Source organism: Excalfactoria chinensis, chromosome 7 (genome assembly GCF_039878825.1).
Source record: "Excalfactoria chinensis isolate bCotChi1 chromosome 7, bCotChi1.hap2, whole genome shotgun sequence".
Classification (NCBI taxonomy): Eukaryota; Metazoa; Chordata; class Aves; order Galliformes; family Phasianidae; genus Excalfactoria; species Excalfactoria chinensis.
The window spans coordinates 22,260,759-22,283,975 of NC_092831.1; the positions used below are offsets into that span (position 1 = coordinate 22,260,759).

The 23,217-nt window shown below is 34.9% G+C and overlaps 1 protein-coding gene across 1 annotated transcript in view; it reads right to left on the reverse strand.

Annotated features, from left to right (window-relative positions):
* Nucleotides 1-23,217, reverse strand: part of RAPH1 (Ras association (RalGDS/AF-6) and pleckstrin homology domains 1) — a 93,098-nt gene that overhangs the window by 17,059 nt on the left and 52,822 nt on the right. The window contains 9 exon segments of the mRNA XM_072341500.1: nucleotides 6,643-6,785; nucleotides 7,429-7,549; nucleotides 8,192-8,290; nucleotides 9,574-9,684; nucleotides 9,796-9,939; nucleotides 10,700-10,765; nucleotides 10,991-11,112; nucleotides 13,776-13,935; nucleotides 15,021-15,098. Of these exon segments, the coding sequence (XP_072197601.1) occupies nucleotides 6,643-6,785; nucleotides 7,429-7,549; nucleotides 8,192-8,290; nucleotides 9,574-9,684; nucleotides 9,796-9,939; nucleotides 10,700-10,765; nucleotides 10,991-11,112; nucleotides 13,776-13,935; nucleotides 15,021-15,098 (1,044 nt within the window).

A 23,217-nucleotide genomic window follows, 5' to 3' on the forward strand; every position in this document is an offset into this window, starting at 1 on the left:
CAAAAACCCAAAAACATAAAAAAACAAAAATAGCAAAAAATACAAAAAACAAAAAAAAAAATCAAAAAAAGAAACAGATCAGAAAACATTAAAAATCCATTTAAAAAAAATAAAAAAGCTCAACAAAAAACAAACAAAAACCCCAAAACAAAAAAACATTAAAAAAACAAAAATAACAAAAAAATAAAAAAACGAAAAAAAAAACCAAAAAACCTCAAAGGCAATAAAAACATAAAAAACAAAAAATTAAACAAAACAAAAACATCTAAAATAAAAAAACTAAAATAGCAAAATCAAGAAAAAAAAAAACTTAAAAATACAGAAAGACAAACAAAAAAACCCCAAAACATACAAAAAATCTAAAAATAAAATATAAAATAAATAAAATAATATAATAATAATAATAAATATAATAATAATAATAATATATAAACCGAAATATAAATATAATAAGTATAATAATAAATATAAATATAAATATTATAATATTATTATTTATAAATATAATTAATATAAATATAAATATAATAATTATAATAATAAAAATAATAAAATAATATAAAATAAAAACAAAGAAATAAAAAACAACAAAGCAAAAAAAAAAAAACCAAAAAAACAAAAAACCCCAAGAAGACAGAAGGAAAAACAAAAAATCTATAACAAAATCTAAAACAAAAAACAATTAAAAAACCAAAAAGCAACAAAAATATAGAAACTAGATAAAAAACAATCAAAAATTAAAAAACAAAAACAATAAAAACAAAAAACTCCAAAAACAACAAAAAACAAAAAAGAAAAAAAAAAACATAAAGAAAAAAATAAAAACCAAATTAAAAAAAAAGAAAAAAAAAGAAAAAAATCAAAAGTAAAAAACAAAGCGAATACAAAAAACCAAAAAGCATACAGGAACAACAGAAAAACAAAATAATAAAATAAACTATAAAAAATACAAAAAAAAGGAAGAAAGAAAACAAAAATCATCGAAAAACAAAAACAAATAATGAAAAGCATAAAGAATTAAAAAAAAACAGATCAAAACAAATACAACAAAAAAACGAAAAACAACAAAAATACCCCCCCAAAAAAAGAAAAAAAAGCAATAAACCAAAAAAAAGAAAAAAAGGAAAAAAGAACAAAGCAATAAAAACATAAAAACAAAGAAAAAAACGAAATAAAAAAACAATAACTAAAATTATTAAAAAACTGAAAAAAGAAATAAAACAAAAAATACCATGAAAAAAAAACAACACTAGAAACAACAAAAACAACACTAAAAACAAAAACAAAAAAACAAAAAAACAAAAAATAAAAAGCCAAAAAGAAAAAAACAAAAAAAATTCAAAATAGAAAAAAAAAGCTTTAAACAAGAAAATAGAAGAAACAAAAAACAAAAAAATCTAAAACAAAAAACAAAAACAATAACAAAAAAACAAAAAACAACAAAAATACTGAAAGTAAACTAAAAAAACAAAAACAAAAAATAAAAACAAAAAAAAAACAAAAAAAAGAAAAGAGAAAAAACAACAGAAAACCAAGAGCAATAAAAAAAACTATAAAAACAAACAATAGAAATCCAAAAAAAAAAACAATAAACCCCAAAGCCAGAAAAACAAACAAACAAACAAAAAAAAAAAACGAGAAGAAGAAAACAAAACACCCCAAAACAATAAAAATCAATTAAAATCCAAAAGAAAAACAAAGAGTAAAATCAACAAGGAACCAAAAGGAAAAAAACCCCAAAACACCAAAAATAAAAAACTGAACCAATAAATACATTAAAAAACAAAAAAGAACAAAAAGCCTAAAAGAAAAAAAAAAAAAAGAGGAAAAAAAAACATTAAAAAACCAAAAGCAGAAAACAAAAACTACACAAAAAAAACAAAATCAAAAACAAAAAACTCAAAACAATAAACGAAGAAAAAAAACAAAAAAGTAAAAAACAAAAAAAAGCAAACAAAAAATATGTAAAAGAAAAACAAATATTCCCAAACAAAAAAACCAAAAAAAATCATAAACAAAAACAAAAAGCACAAAAGCCAAATTTTCATAAAAATCATAAAAAACAAAAACAAACAAAATTAACCCCCCCAAAAAAAAACTAAAAGCAAAAAAGAAAAAATAAAAAACAAACAAAATTGAAAACAACAAAAACCAAGAAAACAGAAGGATAAACAAAAAAATCTAAAACAAAAATAAAAAGAACCAAAAAGCAACAAAAATATAGAAACTAAACAAAAAACAATCAAAAATAAAGAACAAATACAATTAAAAAAAATGCACCAGAAACAACGAAAAATGAAACTACAGGGAAAGACCAAATGGGAAGAAAAAAACAAAAAGACAAAAGTAAACAAAAAACAAATAAAAAGCCCCCAAAAATAAAAAGAAAAAAAAAACAAAAAAAATCAAAAACAGAAACAAAACAACAAAAAAGGAAATTACTAAAAAAAATAATAAAGAAAAGAACAATAAAAGAAAAAAATCAAAAACAAAAAACACAAAAAACAAGAACAAACAGTAAAACAAGAAGTACAAAAAGAAAAACAACAAAACTATGAAAAACAAAAACCCAAAACATAAAAACAAAAAAAAATCAAAGAGAAAAAACATTTTAAAAAACAGAAAAATTCAAAAACCAAAAAAAAAACAACTCAAAACCTATAAAAAATGAAAAACAAAACCAACAAAAAACAAAAAAAAGAATTACAAAAGAACAAAAGGTAAAAAGACAAAAAGAAACAAAATTCAAAAACATAAAACCAAAACCAACAAAAAAACAAAACAGAAAAAATCCAAAAAATAAGCGAAAAGAAAAACTGAAAAAGCAAAAAAAAAAACCCAAAAATAAAAAGAAACAAAAATAAAAAAACAAAAACCAGAAAAAAGAACCAAGAAAGCAGAAAACAATTGAAAAACAAAAGAAAAAGAACAGAAAACAACAAAAATCAAACAGAAAGAAAATAAGACAAAAACAAGAATCTAAATAAAAAAAAAAACACAACATAAAAAACCCCAAAACAACAAAGGACCAAAAAGAGAAAAAAATAAAAAAAGGAAAAACAAAAAAAAGATCATATCCAGAAAAATCAAACCCAAAATGAACAGGAAAACAAAATCAAAATTAAAAAAAAAAAAAAAAAAAAAAAAAACAAACCCAAAAATAACAGAAAACCAGAAACAAACAAAAAAAGCAAAGAAAATCAAAAATAAAAAACAAATAAAACCAAAAACATAAAAATAAAAACAAGAAAAACAGACAAATGCCAAGAAAAACAGAAACAAAAACCAGAAACCGAAAAGAAAAAACAGAACAATAAGAAAAATCAAAATGAAGGAACAAGAACAAAAAAAAAATAAAAAAAATCAAGAACAAAATTAAATAAAATCAAGGTCAAAAACAAAACAAAAAGAAAAAAACAATACAAGAAAAACAAAACAAAAACCACAGAGCTAAAGCAAAAAGGAAAACCAAAAGAAAAAAAAACACAGAAAACAACAAAAAGCAACAAAAAACAAAGCAAAAAGCAAAAAACAAAAAGCAAAACCCAAAATCCAACAACATGAGACACAGCAGGAAAACAAAAAGCAAAAAACAAAAAAACCCTAAAAAGCAAAACAAAAAAGAAAAGAAAAAACAAAGCAAAAAAACAAAACAGAAAAATAAAAACTTAAAAACAAAGCCAAAAACCAAAACAAAACAAAAATGAAAAACAAAAACAAAAAAATCAAAAAGTAAAACAATATAAATAAAATACCAAAAGAAACAAACAAAAAACGAACATGACAGCAAACCCAAAGCAGAAATGCTAAACACAGAACAAAAGCAAAAAGCACAAGCAAACAAAACGGGCTGGTTTCCCAGTAGGGAATTTGCATTTCCCCGCAGGAGAGCAGAGCGACGCTGAGTTTGGAGCAGAAGAGCCCGGCCCGGCAGCTCTGCTGGTACTCAGAAGAAAGACAGTGCGGGAACTGACCAAGGGAGCAGCATGGAGAGCAGCAGGCAATCATCTGTGATCTGCTCTGTGGCTTTTGTTCTTATTTTATTTATTAAATCGTTTCTCTATGTCTGTAATCCTGTGTTGTTATTACCAATGAAAAAGACAATATCTGAGTTGATCGGAACTACAGCTACCCAGCACAAAGTGGTTTTGCTACAAGCCACGTTGTCACCTTCACAGTGCACAGCATAAAATCATGCATTAGAAATGCAATACCAATGTGGCAACCAACACACTCAGTACCAACACTTCTCTGCTAGATATCTTGCCCAAAGTTTGCCCAATTGCGCTCATTTGTGCTGCATAGGTTTGTTTACAGTTGTTTTAAACACAGGCGCACCGTTTCTAGATGCACAGGGATAACACAAAAATACCAGGGTAAGAAACAATAAGCAGTAATTTGCAACAAACACGAGGTGTGCCTCTACCCGTCATATTAAGCTCATAGGAACAGTGTATGATGTGCTGGAGCTACAGCAGTGTGTTCACACAAGCAAGGGCAGATCTGGATCTCTTGCACATTGTTAGTCTGCTATTACCATTCTCCCAGTCACTCAAGTTAATGTATTTTCAAGTAGCAGCCCCTGACCTTAATTCTGCCCTGTATAAGGCACCACGGGTGTGCTGACCTTAGCTGTGCTGAGCTTCGCTTTTGATACCTGGGACAGCAAAAGGCAACAGGAAAAATAAAAGCAGCATAAAACAGATAGGGAGAGTGAGGCATAAGAGAACAGCTATCTCTGAACAGCAAGATCTTAGAGAATCTGAACCAGGAACTGTCCCTCGTGCCTTGTCACATACAGCACACACAGCCCTCATTTGGACACTGTCTGTAGCACCGCATTTGAAATAACATTCTCAAAGTCTAACATTGCTCACAGCCCAGCTGTGATAATGCGTGCAGCTGAACACAGCATTCCTTAGGCAGAGCAGTCTTCCAAAATAGGAACTGCTCCGACTACTGGCATTTTGGGAAAGGTGGCTTTTTAAATCTTAGGTTTAAATCCTCTCATCCACTGAAGACGGTCATTTTCACAGTGAGCAAATTAAACACAATGGGAAAGGTTACTGTATCAGGATGGCAATCTGTTCCCACTCCCACAATAAGCAAATTACATTTCCACAATCAGAAAAAATATACTTTGCTTACAGGAAAACCTGGAAACAGATTGCTGTCCTTGTGTATCCTTATTGCGAGGTGATGCCCTACGTATCTTAAAAACAACTTACTGCATTGCATACTATCTCAGTTCATATTTCTATCATATATCATCATGGCTATCTGGAAATCCCAGAAATCCCATAAAAATAACAGTAACTACTGTTTCAAACAATAACCTGCACAGGTTAAAAAAGACAGCACTGCAGTTTTACTTAAGATAGATTTGTGACCAATTTACTCAGAAATTTCTTGGCATGGTTTCAAATTATAATTTTACAAGGTTAATTTCATTTGGGTTCTTTGCATGTTTGAGGGCGATCCATTCACCTGCACTATGTGTGCAGAAGAGAAACACACCTTCTAGTGAATTTGTGCACAGAGAGGAATTAGAATTGATGAAAGCTTGAAACATGGATGGCTCTTAATAGGGAGCAGTTTGAATATTTTATTTGTAAAAATGCTTGAATTGGATAACAAAAGTTAGCGGGGTTTATTTAAATGAGCAATAGCCAGTGGTGCTACGGACTGGATAAGAACAGCGGTGATCCACAGTGCTAAAAGTCAATTTTTCCCCAGCATTTCATAGAGAGCAGAAGCAAGATCTCATATGCAAACCAGAACTTCAGAAAACAGCAACATTACAGTCTCAGAGCAGTACTCTTCCACCTCTGTAGGATAATATGCTCAATAGACTCACGTGCCCTGTCTTTTTGATCTGCCCAGCCCCTGCACAAATGATGCATCCTGTACACATACACAAGCCATCTGCTGATGAACATGCAGCAGGCTTTGCACGCATGCAACAGAAACAAAATCTGGCTCCCAACTTAGCGAGCTCCGTTCCCGAGCCGAGTAACGCTTTGCTCTTACAGTCAGATAATTTCCGAGCCCGCAGACACTGCAGAAAATTTTCAAGTCTCACATAATCCAGCCTAGTCAGTTTTCACATTGTGCCACCTGTTCTTTTCCATTTGTACACATGATGCTGTGCCTTATTTCTAGTTGTACCTGATGCACCAATGTCAGGTGCAGTGACTCACAGTTTTCTTTTTTAAAATGTGCTTCTTTACCCTGAGCCTACAGGCTGGGAAAGTCTCTGGACTTTAAAGATGTGGCTAGTTAACAGAAGAAAACCTGAGTGAATTCATTTCATTCATTAGCTTTTAACAGCTGATCTTTTTATTTGTTCTTTATACAACTCTAATTAATATGATTATTGTGAAGGGCTGCTGCATGCCTTCAAAGACCAAAAGGCTTCTGTGCACACCAATATAAACAAGCACAGAAGGTTCTGTGATTCCCTGAAAAAGTGATTCCTGAAAAAAAGCCCCAAACCAACCACATGGCAGTGTATGTAAATAACAGAGTAAAAACAGACAAAGAGAATAACCCATCCCCACTCCAGACAGAGGTGGAAGAGGAAACACTCTGTTTTGTGCATTTTGTTGTGTGTTGATTCTCAAACTAAAGTCTTCTTGTTACCTTGCTGGATTCCTCCAGTTGTGTGCCTCGCTTCCAGGCCTCAGAGAACATGGAGCTGACAATACTTTGGGAACGAACGTGTCCAGTTGGCTGGGTGTCAGAGACTCCACTGTCGGACTGATTAGAATGATTTGATTGAGATTCTGTTTAAAAGAGAGGGAAGAAACAGCATATGTTTCTGAATATAAGAGTAAAGCCACCGTGCTTATAATGGAACTCCATGTGACATTTACTGGTCACACCTGTCAAACATCTAATTCCAACAAATGACACACTTCCCTCAAACTACTCTGTATGTCCCCACTCACAGCCAGCCCACTGAAAACTGCTGTCTGGACAACAAAACTGAATAACAGAACATATTTATGCTCTGTTATGCAGGCCCCAGAAGCAGAATCACTACTTTGAACCTCTGAAGAAATGGTCTCGATTTCTGTCTTTGGGCAGTGGCTATTTCCCAATTGACAATTTAAACTATGACAGTCAACAAAGCCTTCTGCAGCATTAAAGCACAGAGCTGGATTTTTCTTTATATCAAATACATGAAGATAGAGACATCACAAATATGAAAGAAAGCTTCCTTTTTTCAGTATCAGAACAACACACTTCTGGAGTTGAATACAAAGTACTACATGTTCTGAAAACTCACCACTGCAAGTAATGTAAAACACATTTTGAGATTAATAGTCCATACCCCCTCAAGTAGCTTCCCTTGCAGTCTCCAAGTATTTGGTAATGAAAAAAAGTAATTAAATACTTCTATTAAGAGACAAGGCACATAATTACCTGGCAAACTAGATGAGCTGGAGCCTGACTTGATACTGGAGCTGGACAAGGAAGTCCAGTCATATGCCGATTCTGTTCTCTTTAGTGCATCTTGATAGTTCATATACAGCTGCTTCCCATACTAAGTGAAATGACAAACAAATGTAACTACTATACAGATTTAACCCTTTTCAGCCTGTTGATCTTCACCTTTGCCTTTCCTGTTCCACTTTTTCCACCCTCAGAAAAAGGATAAACATCCAGAGACAAAAAAGCACATTCTCTGTGAAGGATTTCACATGGAATCAATTCAGTGCAAATTTCATTTTGATTTACTTTACAGCAGTGGCAGCTTCCTCCCCACAAACTTTTGCATTTTTATTAATGAATTGCTAAAAGAAATAAATGTTTATGCTAGAACAGACAGCATCAAACTAGCTAGATAAATGCAAGAAATGGGCCAGTGAATACACTAACACAACCTGCAGATCTTAGAAAACAATTACGCCAAACAAAGTCTTTTCCCCACAAGCCTTCTTTTTAAAGTCTATTAAGGGAGTTGGCTAAAATAAAGCCAAGATATCAGTTTTGTCATTTGACAAATAGGCATATCAGAAATAGAAGGAAAAGGTTTGCTTTCTTTCTAGAGAATTAAACATGTAAGAAGACCTTATAGTTGACATTCAAAACAGTTAAGCTAGGTTTAGCATGTGTTTTGCCAAATGAATGTAAATAGCTTCATACAGACCATGACAACTATGGAAGACTGGCTAGAGCTTGTTACCTTAGCGATGCGGATGCCATTGATCCATTGGTGTAGAGTTCTTACATCATCACAGCAAAGGTACTTGATATACTGGGATTTCTTCTGGATCTGAGGATGCTGCACGAAAACATTAACCATTACCACTATTTCAGTAGGTAGGAAAGTAAGGAGAGTTATTTAACTGCTATGGTTTATAAAGGCAAATTTACTGCTGGAAGCTCTTGAATGGTAGTGCACATTTACTTACAAATATTTGAAAGCATTCCAGACGGTAGGGGGAGCTGTTTTACAAGCGATTGGCAGCATGGCTAGTGAGCATTGACTGCAGGCATCCACCTGTCAGTGGGCCCAACACGTTTCCCCCCTCTGTTAGAAGAGGAAATGCTTTTTTCACATCACAGATCGGCAGCCACACACTCCAGGCACAACAACCATTTTAACGTATTGACATACCCAGCACCACATGAGACAAGATAATAAAAGTTAGAAGGAAATGTTAAGTTTAACTGTAACTATCTTGTTACTTGCACCATTTTCAAATTCATGAAAGTACTTGCTGTGCACATACAGTGAAAATATTCGAATAGCTTTGTAGCTGGCTGCCTTGCAAGAACTAACACTACTTTGAACAATGTGTGAGAGTTAAGGGAGGTTTTTGAGTGTTTTTTGTTGTTTTTTTTTTGTAGGGGCAGGTAGAGACAGGAGGATGGGAAATGGTTTCAAACCAGAAGAGGGCAGATTTAGACTAGATATCAAGAAGAAGTTCTTTACTGTGAGGGTGGTGAGACACTGGAACAGGCTGCCCAGAGAGGTTGTGGATGCCCCTCCCTGGAAGCATTCAAGGCCAGAATGGATGGGGCTGTGAGCAGCCTGGTCTAGAGGGAGGTGTCCCTGCCTATAACAGGGGGAGGTTGGAACCAGATGATCTTAAAGGTCCCTTTCAACCCAAACCACACTATGATTCTATTAAATTGATGCAATGTATAATAACCAAAAGCACTAATGTATTAATAATCCAACCGTTTAATATTAGGGCATTGATTTTATAATGTTTTTTTTTATTCATACTTCTATTTGTCTTTACACTAAGATGTTTCTTCCTCTATAGCATCCCTGCCTCCCCAGGTTGGGCAATATGGGTAGGCTTGACACTAACACCAATTTCTGCACAACTCTGAACCTGTGGTCTGGGAAGACAGGAATACCCTGATATTAGTGTTTGAAAGAGCACTGATCTACTTAATCTGCATTGCTGTAAGGCAGCTACCAAAGATTTTGGTGTTGGAACAAAAAGAACAGTTAAATAGTCTAGGAGTCATCAGTCTGGCAATTTGGAGCACTATGAAAATATCAACGAAGCCACGAGGAGCACAGAGAACAGGCAACAACTATCCCCTTACCTTCAGTACTAAGCAGTAGTCTGTGGGAGCTTTGTATTTGTTCCGATAGTCCTGCCCATAGTAAACGTTGACATGATCCAGCTGTAGAAAGCACACGAGATCCCGCGAGACCTATTAAGTGCAAAGATACTAATTTACAAAATGTCTATGTAAGAAAACCACAAACACTGAAAAAGAAACCATTCTGATGTTACGACTCCATATTCCTTTAAAATAGCATACCTTTGCCTTCCCCTTAGGAACATAGTAGATTCCTGAAGCTCGAAGAAGAAAGTAACGTTTCTTCCAAGACTTCTTACCATCCTCTTTCAGCCACAGAACTCCTTCAATTTCTGGCACAGTTACAGAACTTCCACAGAAACATTCCTGTAGATAAAAAACTGTGGTTTGGAAAGTGACAGAACGAGAACATACAGCATGCAGTGTTTTGTTTTGCTTTTTACCAAGACTGAAAATCTGTACCTAAGGAATGCACACGTAATAAGGAGAGTTCTTTCTCTGCAATAGGATCAAGTGGAAGCTCACACTTCAGCATAGGTACATCTCTACAAAAATGTCACAAAATCTTTCTGCTTTCAGCTTATGAATGCTACAATTTATTGTTTGATCTATTTGTTCCACTCTTCCTTCTTTGTTGCCCTTAGTTCTGTAAATCGCTTTATGTGTTCAATATTAAATAACTTCCTTTTCTTCATTCACTTTTCAAATCCAATTTTTAGTGGTTTGTTTGAAAATGTCATTTAAATTGTTTTTAACTACTTTGCTTACTAATAAAACTTAAGATACCAACGTGGACCAGTCATGAACCAATGCTCATACACAGTAACCACTTGGAGGGTGCTTAACAAAAAAAATCTCAGGTCAACAGATAAGCAGTAGTTCTCCAGATTTCAGCTGTACTTAACCACCATTACAGGTAACCTCATTTCGGTTGTCAAACAAAATAAAGACACATTTCAGGTAACTTACTTTATATGAAATACAGTGACATTAAAATAGTTTTCTCAAATGTAACATATTCCATTTTCCCAGATCTATTTTCAGATCCACCCATTATGTTCAATAACCACAAAGTTTTAGAGTTCAGTTTCAAATGCTGATGTTCTTTTTGTTTTGGCAGTCTCACCTCCAGCAGCACCTCTTTATTTCTGTCTGCCATCTCAGAGGTTTCTTTTTTCCCCAGAAGATAGTTCTGTAACAAGAGAGAGGTCAGTGTTTCTACAGCCATTCTGAAGTAAAGCCAAATAACATTTCTCATCTGCATTTCTGTAGGAGTAAGAAGAAAGGCGGCACTGAGACCATTTTTATAAACATACAAGCATCAAAATAGAAATACTGAAATGAACGCTAACAGAAGTATTAAGAAATTGCCATCAGACATACACATACATACATTCAACATAAACCTCAGACTTACCTGGGGATTCTTAAAAAGTGCATATTTCTCTATCCGTTCCACAAACATTAGTTTGTTTTGACTGTCTCTTGTCCAATTGAGAAGATTTTCAACTAAATTTTCATGATCTTCAAAGATCCTTTCTGCAGCAATAATAGAAGAGCAAACATTTTCATCTGTCACTTTCTGTGAAATAAGCTACACTGCAGTTTCATCTGGGAGACAAGGCATGTATGGGAAGAAACTGCACTTCAAGACCTACTAAAATGGGGAAGAAATTTACAACACAAACAAACTAAAAAGAACTCGGTGAACATGCAGAAGTGCTAAGCTTAATTTGACATACACACACAAACACACACACACATACACACACACACTCAGTATTCTCACTTCTCTCCATTCAGGTTCATGTTCCCATCAGTATAATAAGCCTGAGTAACCCATTTTTTGAACTTGACAAAGCTAACAGTCCCACGTGAATACAACAGACTCAAGTAACACTATCTGAAATGTTATAAGAACAAATAAAGAAAGCAATCACATTTATATGCACTTTAGTTAACAAAGCGCTTAGAGGAGGTTATTAGGTGGCTTTTTCAGCATTAATTTTCTATCAACATCCCCAGTTGCTAAAACCTGTAAAGTGTCACAAAAAAAAAAAAAAGAAAAAAATGAAAGAAAAGAAAAAAAAAGACAAAAAAAGAACAAAAAAGAACAAAAAATAAAAAAAAGAAAAAAAAGAAAGAAAAGAAAAAAAGAAAAAAAAGAAAAAAAGAAAAAAAGAAAAAAAAGAAAAAAAAAGAAAGAAAAAAAAGAAAGAAAAGAGAAAAAAGAAAAAAAAGAAAAAAAAAGAAAAAAAAGAAAAAAAAGAAAAAAAGAAAAAAAAAGAAAAAAAAGAAAAAAGAAAGAAAAGAAAAAAAAGAAAAAAAGAAAAAAAGAAAAAAAAGAAAGAAAAGAAAAAAAAGAAAAAAAAGAAAAAAAGGAAAAAAGAAAAAAAAGAAAAAAAAGAAAGAAAAAAAAGAAAGAAAAGAGAAAAAAGAAAAAAAAGAAAAAAAAGAAAAAAAGAAAAAAAGAAAAAAAGAAAAAAAAGAAAAAAAGAAAAAAAGAAAAAAAAGAAAAAAGGAAAAAAAAAGAAAAAAAAAGAAAAAAAAGAAAAAAAATAAAAAAGAACGAAAAAAGAACAAAAAAGAACAAAAAAAGAAAAAAAAGAAAAAAAAAAAGGAAAAAAAAGAAAAAAGAAAGAAAAGAAAAAAAAGAAAAAAAGAAAAAAAGAAAAAAAAAGAAAAAAGAAAAAAAAAGAAAAAAAAGAAAAAACGAAAAAAAGAAAAAAAGAAAAAAAGAACGAAAAAAGAAAAAAAAGAAAAACGAAAAAAAGAAAAAAAGAAAAAGAAAGAAAAGAAAAAAAAGAACAAAAAAGAACAAAAAAGAAAAAAATAGAAAAAAAGAAAAAAAAGAAAAAAAAAGAAAAAAAAGAAAAAAAAGAAAAAAAGAACAAAAAAAGAAAAAAATTAAAAAAAGAACAAAAAAGAAAAAAAAAGAACAAAAAAGAAAAAATAGAAAAAAAGAAAAAAAAGAAAAAAAAGAAAAAAGAAAGAAAAGAAAAAAAAGAAAAAAGAAAAAAGGAAAAAAGAAAAAAAGAAAAAAAGAAAAAAAGAAAGAAAAGAAAAAAAAGAAAAAAGAAAGAAAAGAAAAAAAAGAAAAAAGAAAAAAAGAAAAAAAGAAAAAAAGAAAAAAAGAAAAAAAGAAAAAAAAGAAAAAAAGAAAAAAGGAAAAAAGAAAAAAAAGAAAAAAAGAAAAAAAGAAAAAAAGAAAAAAAAAGAAAGAAAAGAAAAAAAGAAAAAAAAGAAAAAAAAGAAAAAAAAGAAAAAACAAAAAGAACAAAAAAACAAGAAAAAAAAGAAAGAAAAGAAAAAAAGAAAAAAAAAGAAAAAAAAGAAAAAAAGAACAAAAAAGAAAAAATAGAAAAAAAAGAAAATAAAAGAAAAAAAAGAAAAAAAAGAAAAACGAAAAAAAGAAAAAAAGAAAAAAAAGAAAGAAAAGAAAAAAATGAAAAAGAACAAAAAAGAACAAAAAAGAAAAAAATAGAAAAAAAAAAGAAAAAGGAAAAAAAAAGAAAAAAAAGAAAAAAAGAGAAAAAAAAGAAAAAAAAAGAAAAAAAAAGAAAGAAAAGAAAAAAAAAAAAGATGATTAGAGTGAAAACAAAATGTTTCTGTGTTTCTGAAAGGTAGAATAACCACAGTTAGTAAGGGTACAGTAGAAGACTTTGTAACTCTCTGTTGGAAGTTATCACCAGTATGGGACACTGACAATCAGCAAAAAGGAAAAAAGGAACTTTTAAAAAAGAGGAAAGTTGACTGATCAGATAATAGAGGAACAGCACAGGAAGTTAATAAGGTCTGGGTGAGACCTTTAAGATTTGTAGGGTAACGAGTTATCCTCTAACAGACTTTCTTGTATGGAGAGATTTTTTAATTCCTTGTCTCACTCTTACATGAAGAACACATCAAAACCACGAGGTTCAGTGACTAGACATTACTATAATTCTTCTACCAAGCCTTCAAATTTGGACATTGTTTTAATACCAAGGAAGAAAACATCCCCACGTCCATTTGAAACACTGTGTAGTAAAGTTCATGCAGAATTGAAGTCTGACTAACAAATCCACAACAATGAAACAAAATTCCTAGCACTGGCTAATAAATACTATGAAGTTAAGAATGTAAATGATTCTGAAGACACAGATATGCATAAGCATCACACAGCAATAGATAAGAATTATAACATCTATAAATAAATTACTTACCCATCTGCAACTCAGAGATGGTTTCCACCAATGACCAGTCCAAACTATAACCACAATGTGATTTGTCCATCAGATTGTCTAATACTTGTCTCACTGTCTGCCTCTCATCCACCATCATTGTTTTTGAGCTGTCATCAGACATGTGGACTCTGATCACCAACTATTGAGCAGAAAATCAGAAGAACATGAAGAGGTTCAACTTACCACATTTTCTTCATTTCAAATAAAAATGTACTTTTTAAGATGTTGTTCCTTTATCTAAAATTTTGATAAATAACATAAAACATAAAGATCATTCAACGTTCTCCTCAAAACGTAAAAATCCATAAATGATAGTTTTTCTCAGAGAAACTTATTATACTGCTTACAAAGGCAAATAATGGTCTTCCCAATATAAAGTGCACATACTTCAATTGTGCAATTAGGAAAAAAACAACCCTTCTGCTAAAGTGTCCTGATCTGATTAATAAAATATCAGTGTGACAATTTTCTCACCGGTGCAGGTGGCACAAGCACAGATCAAGAACTGCTTTGTCCCTGTTTAGTAAAAATGTTGATCATACATGCAGCATACCTATACTAAATCTTCTTTTCCTGAAGACATTAAGCATTAGTGTAAAACAAATCTACTTTTAAAACACAGGGGCTTTTCAGAGTCCACTTTAAAGAGGTCACTGCCCAGAAAGAAAAATGCAGTTATTTTTCAATTAATAAAAAATAAAATCCAAAGTCAATCAATTTTTCTTGCCAATCATTACGCTGCTTGCTTCCTGTTTACTCCTTGCTCAGCTGCAAAAGTTAAAACGCAGTAATTGTAATACATTAGTACTACTAATTTTTAATTCTCATTTAATGGAATGGCTGCCCGTGGAGGTGGTAGAGTCACTGTCCCTGGCAGTTTTCAAGAGGCATCTAAATGAGGAGCTACAATATATGGTCTAGAGGCTTGTGGTAGCAACAGTAACGGGAGAATGGTTGGACTGGATGATCTTGTAGGTCCTTTCCAACCTTATGATTCCATGAAATCCCTCAAGAAAAACATGATTCTATTGGATATGCTAGGATTTTTTGACTGGCATCTAGATGAAAAAGTACATTATCACTCTAGATAAGAACGCTAAAGTGTTCCTGCTTTCTTTAAGGTATCTTAATGGTAATAGACACAAATGAGAAGTATTATGCCTGCATTTTCAAAAAAAAAAAAAAAAAAAAAAAAAAAGCCTGAAAACAGCATAAATCATTTACCTTTTTCACTTGTGCTTCTTTAATCTTCTCTAATGCCACCCTAATCTTCTCAGCTTTCAGTTTAGCAGCCTGTTCCTCCTGTGGGGGCAACACACACCGAATTACAGTTAAACACACTCCAGGTGAGCTTTTGTGGCTTTAATATTGAAGCTATCGCACTTGGATACATCTGAAATTTACCCACCTATAATTCCACAACTATTTGTTAGCAATGATAAAGACTTATTTTTTTAAAAAAGTATTATTTTACATGTTTGACACTTGGAAATTCTAATGCCATTATTTCCAAAATAACATAGTAGAGGTACATATTTTATATATACAGACCTGGTCTATCTCTGTTCTCTCTATTCTAAGTAGCCTAGCACACTATTATCAAGGATTTTACCACATGTATTTAAAGTCATACTCTTGAACAAGACAAATACAACAAGAGTTCACAACTGGGTGGAACCAACAGACTTATGGCCAACAGACATGCAACAAATACAACAGCATAAGGAAAGTACTGAAAACAAATCCTTCAAATAAGGTTTCACACTACGCCCATGGGTTTAGAAGAATCAGTCGGCAATAAATAGCCTGGACACTACTAAATCTAGATGCTTGTCCTCTTTGCTTGAATTATTTTAAGATCCATAAAGCAAACAGGCATTCTTTTCTTCACTGTTCTTTTAACACAGGGATCTGGTTTTGTTTAAACCACAAACACCTTAAAAGTTCAAGTAAAGTCAATCTGTTCTATCTGCTATTACTAAAGAAAACCTGCATATCGTGGTACTATCATTACTAACCAGTTAGAATTTCTGCAGATTATTCGTTCTATTCAAAATGGAACTGAAATGACCAGTTAAGCAACCTCTCCTGTTATGATCACATGTAAGTTTTAGATGTTATACGTCCTAAAATGTGTGTTTTTATTGAGGTTAATATATAATAGAATCATAGTAATAATAAAACCACGAGATCAATAAACATATTAAAACGAAAAAACTTCTCTTCGTATTATTTTTCTTTTCTAAAAAGATTAAGATTTTTCCCCATAGTACAGTCCATCTCAAAATATCCAGCATACTGCATTACTTTGTTGCTTTCTTGAATTAATGTAATTCATGGTTTATTACATGATTAGATGGTCACTCTTCTTGTAAAAATCAAGATTCAGCTACACTCAAAACCATAGAATTATTTTCTCCACTCCTCAGTGAACTACTAACATTCCTATCAACTGCAAAAGGATATTTCCTCTGCCACTTGCATCCTTACTTAACAGCTTTTACTCCTTCACATCTGTGCCCATACTATGCTCTGGAAAGAGACATCAACTAGGTAAGACAGTCAGCTGCCTTCACAGAAATACACCCTTTGGCAGTAAAAGGAAACAGTAAATTCCTGTGAGCAGTAATAATAATGACTAGAAATTCTATTTGGGAACTCAGCTACATTAAAACATATTCTTACTTAGTCTAAGGGGAACCAAAATTCTTATTTATCATAAGAATGGTGTCACAGAACATAGACAGGTCGGATCAGAGTAATATTCTGTTTAAAATAAAAAGTGCCACCTAAAATTGTTTCAGTGCAAAACACACCTAGAGTTCTACAATACTCTTTTTTAACTGTTTCCATTTACAGAAATAATTTATTTCCAAAAGCTGAGGTTTAAAGTATTTCTAACAGTGACAGCACACGTCCATGCATTTTTAAATTCAGCAAAAGATTTTCTAAAGTTTAACACACATTTTGAGAGACTTGGTTTGCAGTTTAAAAAGCTGCTCATTAACTCAGACATAAACTTTTATTGCTGCACAAAGGTTGACAGCACATTTGGCTTTGCTCTTCACTAAAATCAGGCAGCACAATTTTCCACGTCATTTCACTGCACACCTGTGCAATACAGCTACTGAGAGCTCGTCCCAGCAAGAGCACTTTATAGCTACAGAACACAGGTACATGCAGCAACAACTGAGAGAAAGCAGCAGTCAGTCAGCTGGGGACCTCTCATATACCAACACACTAATCTCTGTTTATCTCAAGATTCATAATCCATTATCACTCCCTAAAATGCTTTACAAATGATCAGAATATAAACGATTCCAAGGATTTACCATCGACCAATTGCTTTTCAATTCCCACTACATCTACATAAGGATTCAGAGATCAGGATTTCCTATACTGTGTTACATTTTAACAAAGTCAGTTCAAATTGAAACAAAAAGCAGACTGAAGATGCTAAAATAATTATTTTTAGACAGCTACAAAATATAAAGAGAGGTCTGAATGGAAGAAAGAATTTCTGAAAGCACAGGACAGTCAAGCATTTTAAATTACTTCATTTTGACCTTACAGTTCGTTTTAAGACCAATGCTGCAGCATTGCTGACACATTGTTCCAGGAGAGCAGGAGAAAGAACTATCTATTTTGATCACTTAAATGACAGAGTAACTACTGGATTCTTCAAAACTCACAGTGACTTATTCTATTCTTAACTGCCCAAGTAGAACCACTCATCCATATTTCCCATGAGAGCCACTCCCAAAACCTCCCCTTCACTTTTAGTACCAGTGATTCGAGTTATGCTGCCAAATGGTCAATAAATGCACATATAAACGGCAAGCAGAACTGTTGCCTAGGTCACGATTTCACAAGTGACAGGTACAAGCACAAATCCCTGGGATGGCTGATGCATCTATCTCACAGTGCTGCCAGGACCACAAAAACCATGGGGGAGGTGACCTGGTTGAAAATTAACGCAGCATAAACACTGCTTTTCAACAGAATTCCCACCTCGACAGGATTGCTTTTACAGTCACATGTGGCATATAAATATAAAGGAGACACAGAGCAGTGTGAATTCTCCACCTCTAGAGGGAAAAGGACACTGTTCTAGTAGCAGTACGCATCACTACAATTACTACATAAATTCTTTCTTTAAAAGACAACTTCGGGTGTACTGCTATACTTGCATTCAGGCCATGAGCCTTCACTGGATCTGACCCTTGATGAGATTACATGGAGTTATGGACCAAAGTGAGCCTGCTTTAAATAATGCTTTGCAATACATTCATGGTAATAACTTTTTTATTTTAACGTACTGCAAACTAAAGAGTACAATGCCACAATACGTTGGTCTTAAATCTCTACATGATTCCCAAACCTCAAGACTTTTTTATTAGTCCTATATCTCACCTGCATCCATCAGAATATCACTGAAGAGCTTTCTGTTTACTTTTTATGAGAACAAGTGAATATGTAATCAGCACTTGAAGGCAAAAGCTAGAGTGCATAAGTTAACAGAACCTTCCCCTGCCCCAACTCCAAGTCAGTTTTAACTATAGCTTTTTATCTCCTGACAAACTCAATAGGATTCATACAACACTCTCACCCTAAAAAACAACGAGCAGCCATGTTCCACTTATGAACAATGAACTTGTGTTTGCAGAATTAGCTCTTTACCATTCTCAAACATCTTATAAATTGCATTTTCACCTCCAAATAACCAAGAATAACCTACAATCAATCAAGGAAAGCAAGAGGGAAAGAAAGACATTACTCTCTTCTAAAGCTCCACTTCCACAGTGAGAAGCCCACCCTTGCTAAGGTGGTAAGCCCTTTCTCCACATACTGCCCTTTCTCCCTTCCCAGCTCAGTACAGCATTTTCTCTAACTCCAGCACAGTTATGGCTCCTGTCCCAGCATTTCCATAGCATTAATAAGCATGGAAAAGCAGTAGGGTCTTTTTGGGGACTGTGCATGAGACAACAGTTCACCTGAAATGTTTAAATTATGATGATGATACAACATACATGGAAACAAGGACACACTAAGTTGCGATTTTTACTTTTTTTTAACTGGAAGGGAGGAGAAAAACTTAGGAAGACCACACACTGTCCATCAATCATTTGAAAAGCACAGACCTGTTTTCTCAGTCTTAATAGCTCCCATGAATGCAGGTTTGTATTGTTCCCCCCCCCCTTTGGTGCAGACTTTGGTGCAGAAGCATGTCTACAAACCACTCCAGAGCCTCTTGCGTTTGATCAAAGTTTACAAGTATTTAAGTGTTGTGGGCTTATCACTGGTACACAGCTAAACCCCACACAGCTCCTTCTTCACTTCCCCTGAATGGGATGAGGAAGAGAAGGATAAGAGCATAAAAATTCATGGCAAGAGATAACAAGAGCTTAATAGGTAAAGCAAAAATTGTGTGTGAAATCAAAGCAAAATAAGTTCATTTATTTGTTACTTCCCACCCGCAAGAAGACGTTTAGTTTTTCCCAGGAAAACTGCACTTCATTATGTTTAACAGTTAAGTGGGAAGGTAATTCCAAATGTCCTGCATAGCTGGGCACAAGGCAAAGGAAGAAGAAGGACATCATATGCCATGAAACAATTAGTTCTGTCCACATCTAAAAATGTATTTATCTCTGGGAAACCTGCTCTTCCCACTTTACAGAGAATCACAGAATGGTTGAGGTCAGCTTGTTCAACCTGCTACTCAAACAGGGTCACCTACAGCTGATTCCCCTGGACCACAACCAAAAGGCTACTGAATACCTCCAAGGACTGAGACTCCATAACCTATCTAGAGTGCTGAGGGAACTGGCAGAGGTGGTAGCCGAGCCGCTTTCCATCATCTACCAGCTCTCCTTGTTGACTGGTGAGGTCCCAGAAGACTGGAGGCTTGCCGACGTGACTCCCATTTACAAGAAAGGTTGTAAGGAGGATCCGGGGAACTACAGGCCTGTTAGCCTGACTTCGGTGCCAGGGAAGGTTATGGAACAGATAGTCTTGAGGGAGATCACATGGCATGTGCGGGATGGCCGGGGGATCAGGCCTAGCTAGCATGGGTTCATGAAGGGCAGGTCCTGTTTGGCCAACCTGATCTCCTTCTATGATCTAGTGATCCATCTGCTGGATGAGGGAAAGGCTGTTGATGTGGTGTACCTAGACTTCAGCAAAGCCTTTGACACTGTCTCCCATGGTAATCTCCTGCAGAAGCTGGCAGCCCATGGCTTGGATGGGTACACTCTCAGCTGGGTAAGGAGCTGGCTGGAGGGCCGGGCTCAGAGAGTGGTGGTAAATGGAGTTAAATCCAGCTGGCAACTGGTCATGAGTGGTGTTCCCCAGGGGTCGGTGCTGGGGCCTGTCCTCTTCAATATCTTTATTGATGACCTCGATGAGGGCATTGAGTGCACCCTCAGTAAGTTCGCAGATGACACTAAATTGGCTGGGAGTGTGGATCTGCCTGGGGGTAGCGAGGCCCTACAGAGGGATCTAGACAGGCTGGAGAGCTGGGCTGAAGCCAATGGGATGAGGTTCAACAAGAGCAAATGCAGAGTCCTGCACTTTGGCCACAACAACCCCAGGCAGCGCTATAGGCTTGGGGCGGAGTGGCTGGAGGACTGTGTGGAGGAAATGGACCTGGGGGAACTGATTGATGCATGGCTGAACATGAGCCGACAGTGTGCCCGGGTGGCCAAGAAGGCCAACGGCATCCTGGCATGTATCAAGAATGGTGTGGTGAGCAGGACTAAGGAAGTCATCCTGCCCCTGTACTCGGCATTGGTGAGGTCTCCCTCGAGTACTGTGTCCAGTTTTGGGCACCTCAGCACAAGAAAGATATGGAAGTACTGGAGCAGGTCCAGAGAAGGGCAACGAGGCTCGTGAAGGGCTTGGAGAATCAGCCCTACAAGGAGAGGCTAAGGAAGCTGGGGCTGTTTAGTCTGGGGAAAAGGAGGCTGAGGGGAGACCTTATCGCGCTCTTCCAGTACCTGAAAGGTTCTTACAGTGAGAGTGGGGCAGGTCTCTTCTCACAAGTGACAAGTGACAGGACGAGGGGAAATGGCCTCAAGTTGCGCCAGGGCAAGTTCAGGTTGGATATTAGGAAGAACTTCTTTACAGAAAGGGTGGTTAGGTACTGGAATGGGCTCCCCAGGGAGGTGGTTGAATCGCCATCCCTGGATGTGTTTAAGAACTGTTTGGATGTGGTACTCAGGAATATGATTTAGCAGAGGTTTTTTTAGAGATGGGGTACTGGTTAGGCTGCGGTTGGACTTGATAATCTTCAAGGTCTTTTCCAACCTGGGTAATTCTATGATTCTATCTGAGCAACCTGTGCCAGCTCTCAGTAAACCTCATGGAGTTTTCCTGATGTTCAGGAAACATTTTGCTTGACAAAATCAGTAGTGACTTAAGAGAGGGATAAAAAGTACTGCATTCACTTACACAGATTCAGTAACAAGCACATCTGAACCAGACTGACCTGAGATGCCTGAAGACCACTTCACAGCTGATTTATTGTAAAGTCTGGAGGGATTACAGTGTAGCAACCAAAACCTACAAAACCAGAGCAATCTGCACTCATAACAAGCTTTCAGGTCAACAAGAGGAGAAAGATGTTACTAGACATTTTCTGAAGATGCTGACATTCATATCCGAAGCTTTACATCACTAAGTCACCATCATCTGTCTTCCTGAATGTAGTCTAAGCTTCACACACATCAAAGCAGTTAAATAACTGATAACTCAGAAATGTGACATGGAATTTTATTTCTTGTTTGCATACCCTCGGCTAGGATATACTCAAGCTCTGAATACACTCTCAAAACCAGTGTCTGTGTTACTATGTACTTCATAGCCATACAAAATTACAGATTTCAAATTCTAAAGCTTAGTTAGACGGCTTACTTCCAAACAAGCCTTAAACTTAGACATTAAAGATTAACTGCACTGCTTTCAATGTTCTGTAATTTACCTCACTGATGTATATTCACTTCTGTTGGAATAGAAGAATGGAGTGTAGTAAATGCCATGAACAATAAAGCACAGAACTACGTTTAAAAAATTAAGAAATCAGCACAATGGAAAGATTATTTTTATTTTTTCTGATCTTCCCTGTGCTGCAGAAGGAATCGTGTCTAGACATGGCTGTAATGCAACAAGAACCTGGTTCTTTTCTAGAATTTTTGAAAGTAGTCACATTATCAGAGGACAAGAACTATATTTGTCTTTCTCCTCATCTCCTAATTGTGAATATAAGGGGTAGATAAAGGAAGGGGAAGAATACAAGAAACAGTAAGACATAAAACAACTAATTGACAGGCTGGAGACACCAGCATAAAGCTGCAACATGATCACACATCTAATAGATCTAACGCCTAACTGCAATTGCAAAGAAAAGTCCTATTCCTTAGGATGGCATCTCTCTTAATGGGGCTTATCTGATGTCACAACAATGTCACTTCACCATAGTTGAAAAGCTGTGGCGGTCCAATGATGCTCCAAATGACTAGAAAAAGAGAAAGATAACTCCATTTTTAAATGGGAAAAAAAGAATACCTGGGGAACTACAGGCCAGCCAGTCTCACCTCACTACCCAGCAAGATCACAGTGCAGATGATCCATAAGGCACAGGGAAAACAGAGAGGTGACTGGTGACAGCCAGTATAGCATCACCAAAGGCAAATCGTGATTGACAAACTTGGCAGCCTTTACATCGGGATTACAGCATTAGTGGAAAAGAACAAAGGATGCGATCTGCCTGGACTGCAAAGCATTTAATGCTTTGCATCACACAACATCCTTATCTCTAAAATGGACAGATGTGGATTTGATGGACAGACCACCTGGCGGATAAGGAATTGACTGGATGGTCAAATTCAAGGTGTTGTGATCAAAAGCTCACTGTCCAGGTTGACATCAGTGATGAGCAGTGTTCCTCAGGGGTCTGTACTGACTGGTATCTTTTAACACCTTTGTGAGTGACAGAGACAGTGGGACTGAGTGTACCCTGGACATCATTAAGCTGAGTGGTTGTATGGGAAATTGGTAATCACAGACTGAACCTCTGATTAATCAGCTGAAGCAAGTGTCAGGTCAGATGTGGGAGCACCAGTGAGAGTGATTTAGCTGTGCTCCCAGAAGGGGTGGAGCTTGACTCTACCTCCTCTAGACCTCATTTAAGGGCTGACCACCATTAAGGCAGTATTTCTTGGAGACTGTTTTTTGGTGGAGATTGTCTCGGCGTTTCCCAGCAGACCGAAGGCTTCCATATGGGTGAGTTTTTCCTGTAAATAACTTTTTGGATATTTACTACCATCTTTTCATTATTGTCACTGTACAGTGGTGCAATTTATATGCCTGATATATGATATGCCATTGTGAGGGATTAACAGACTTGAAAGATAGGTCTATATGA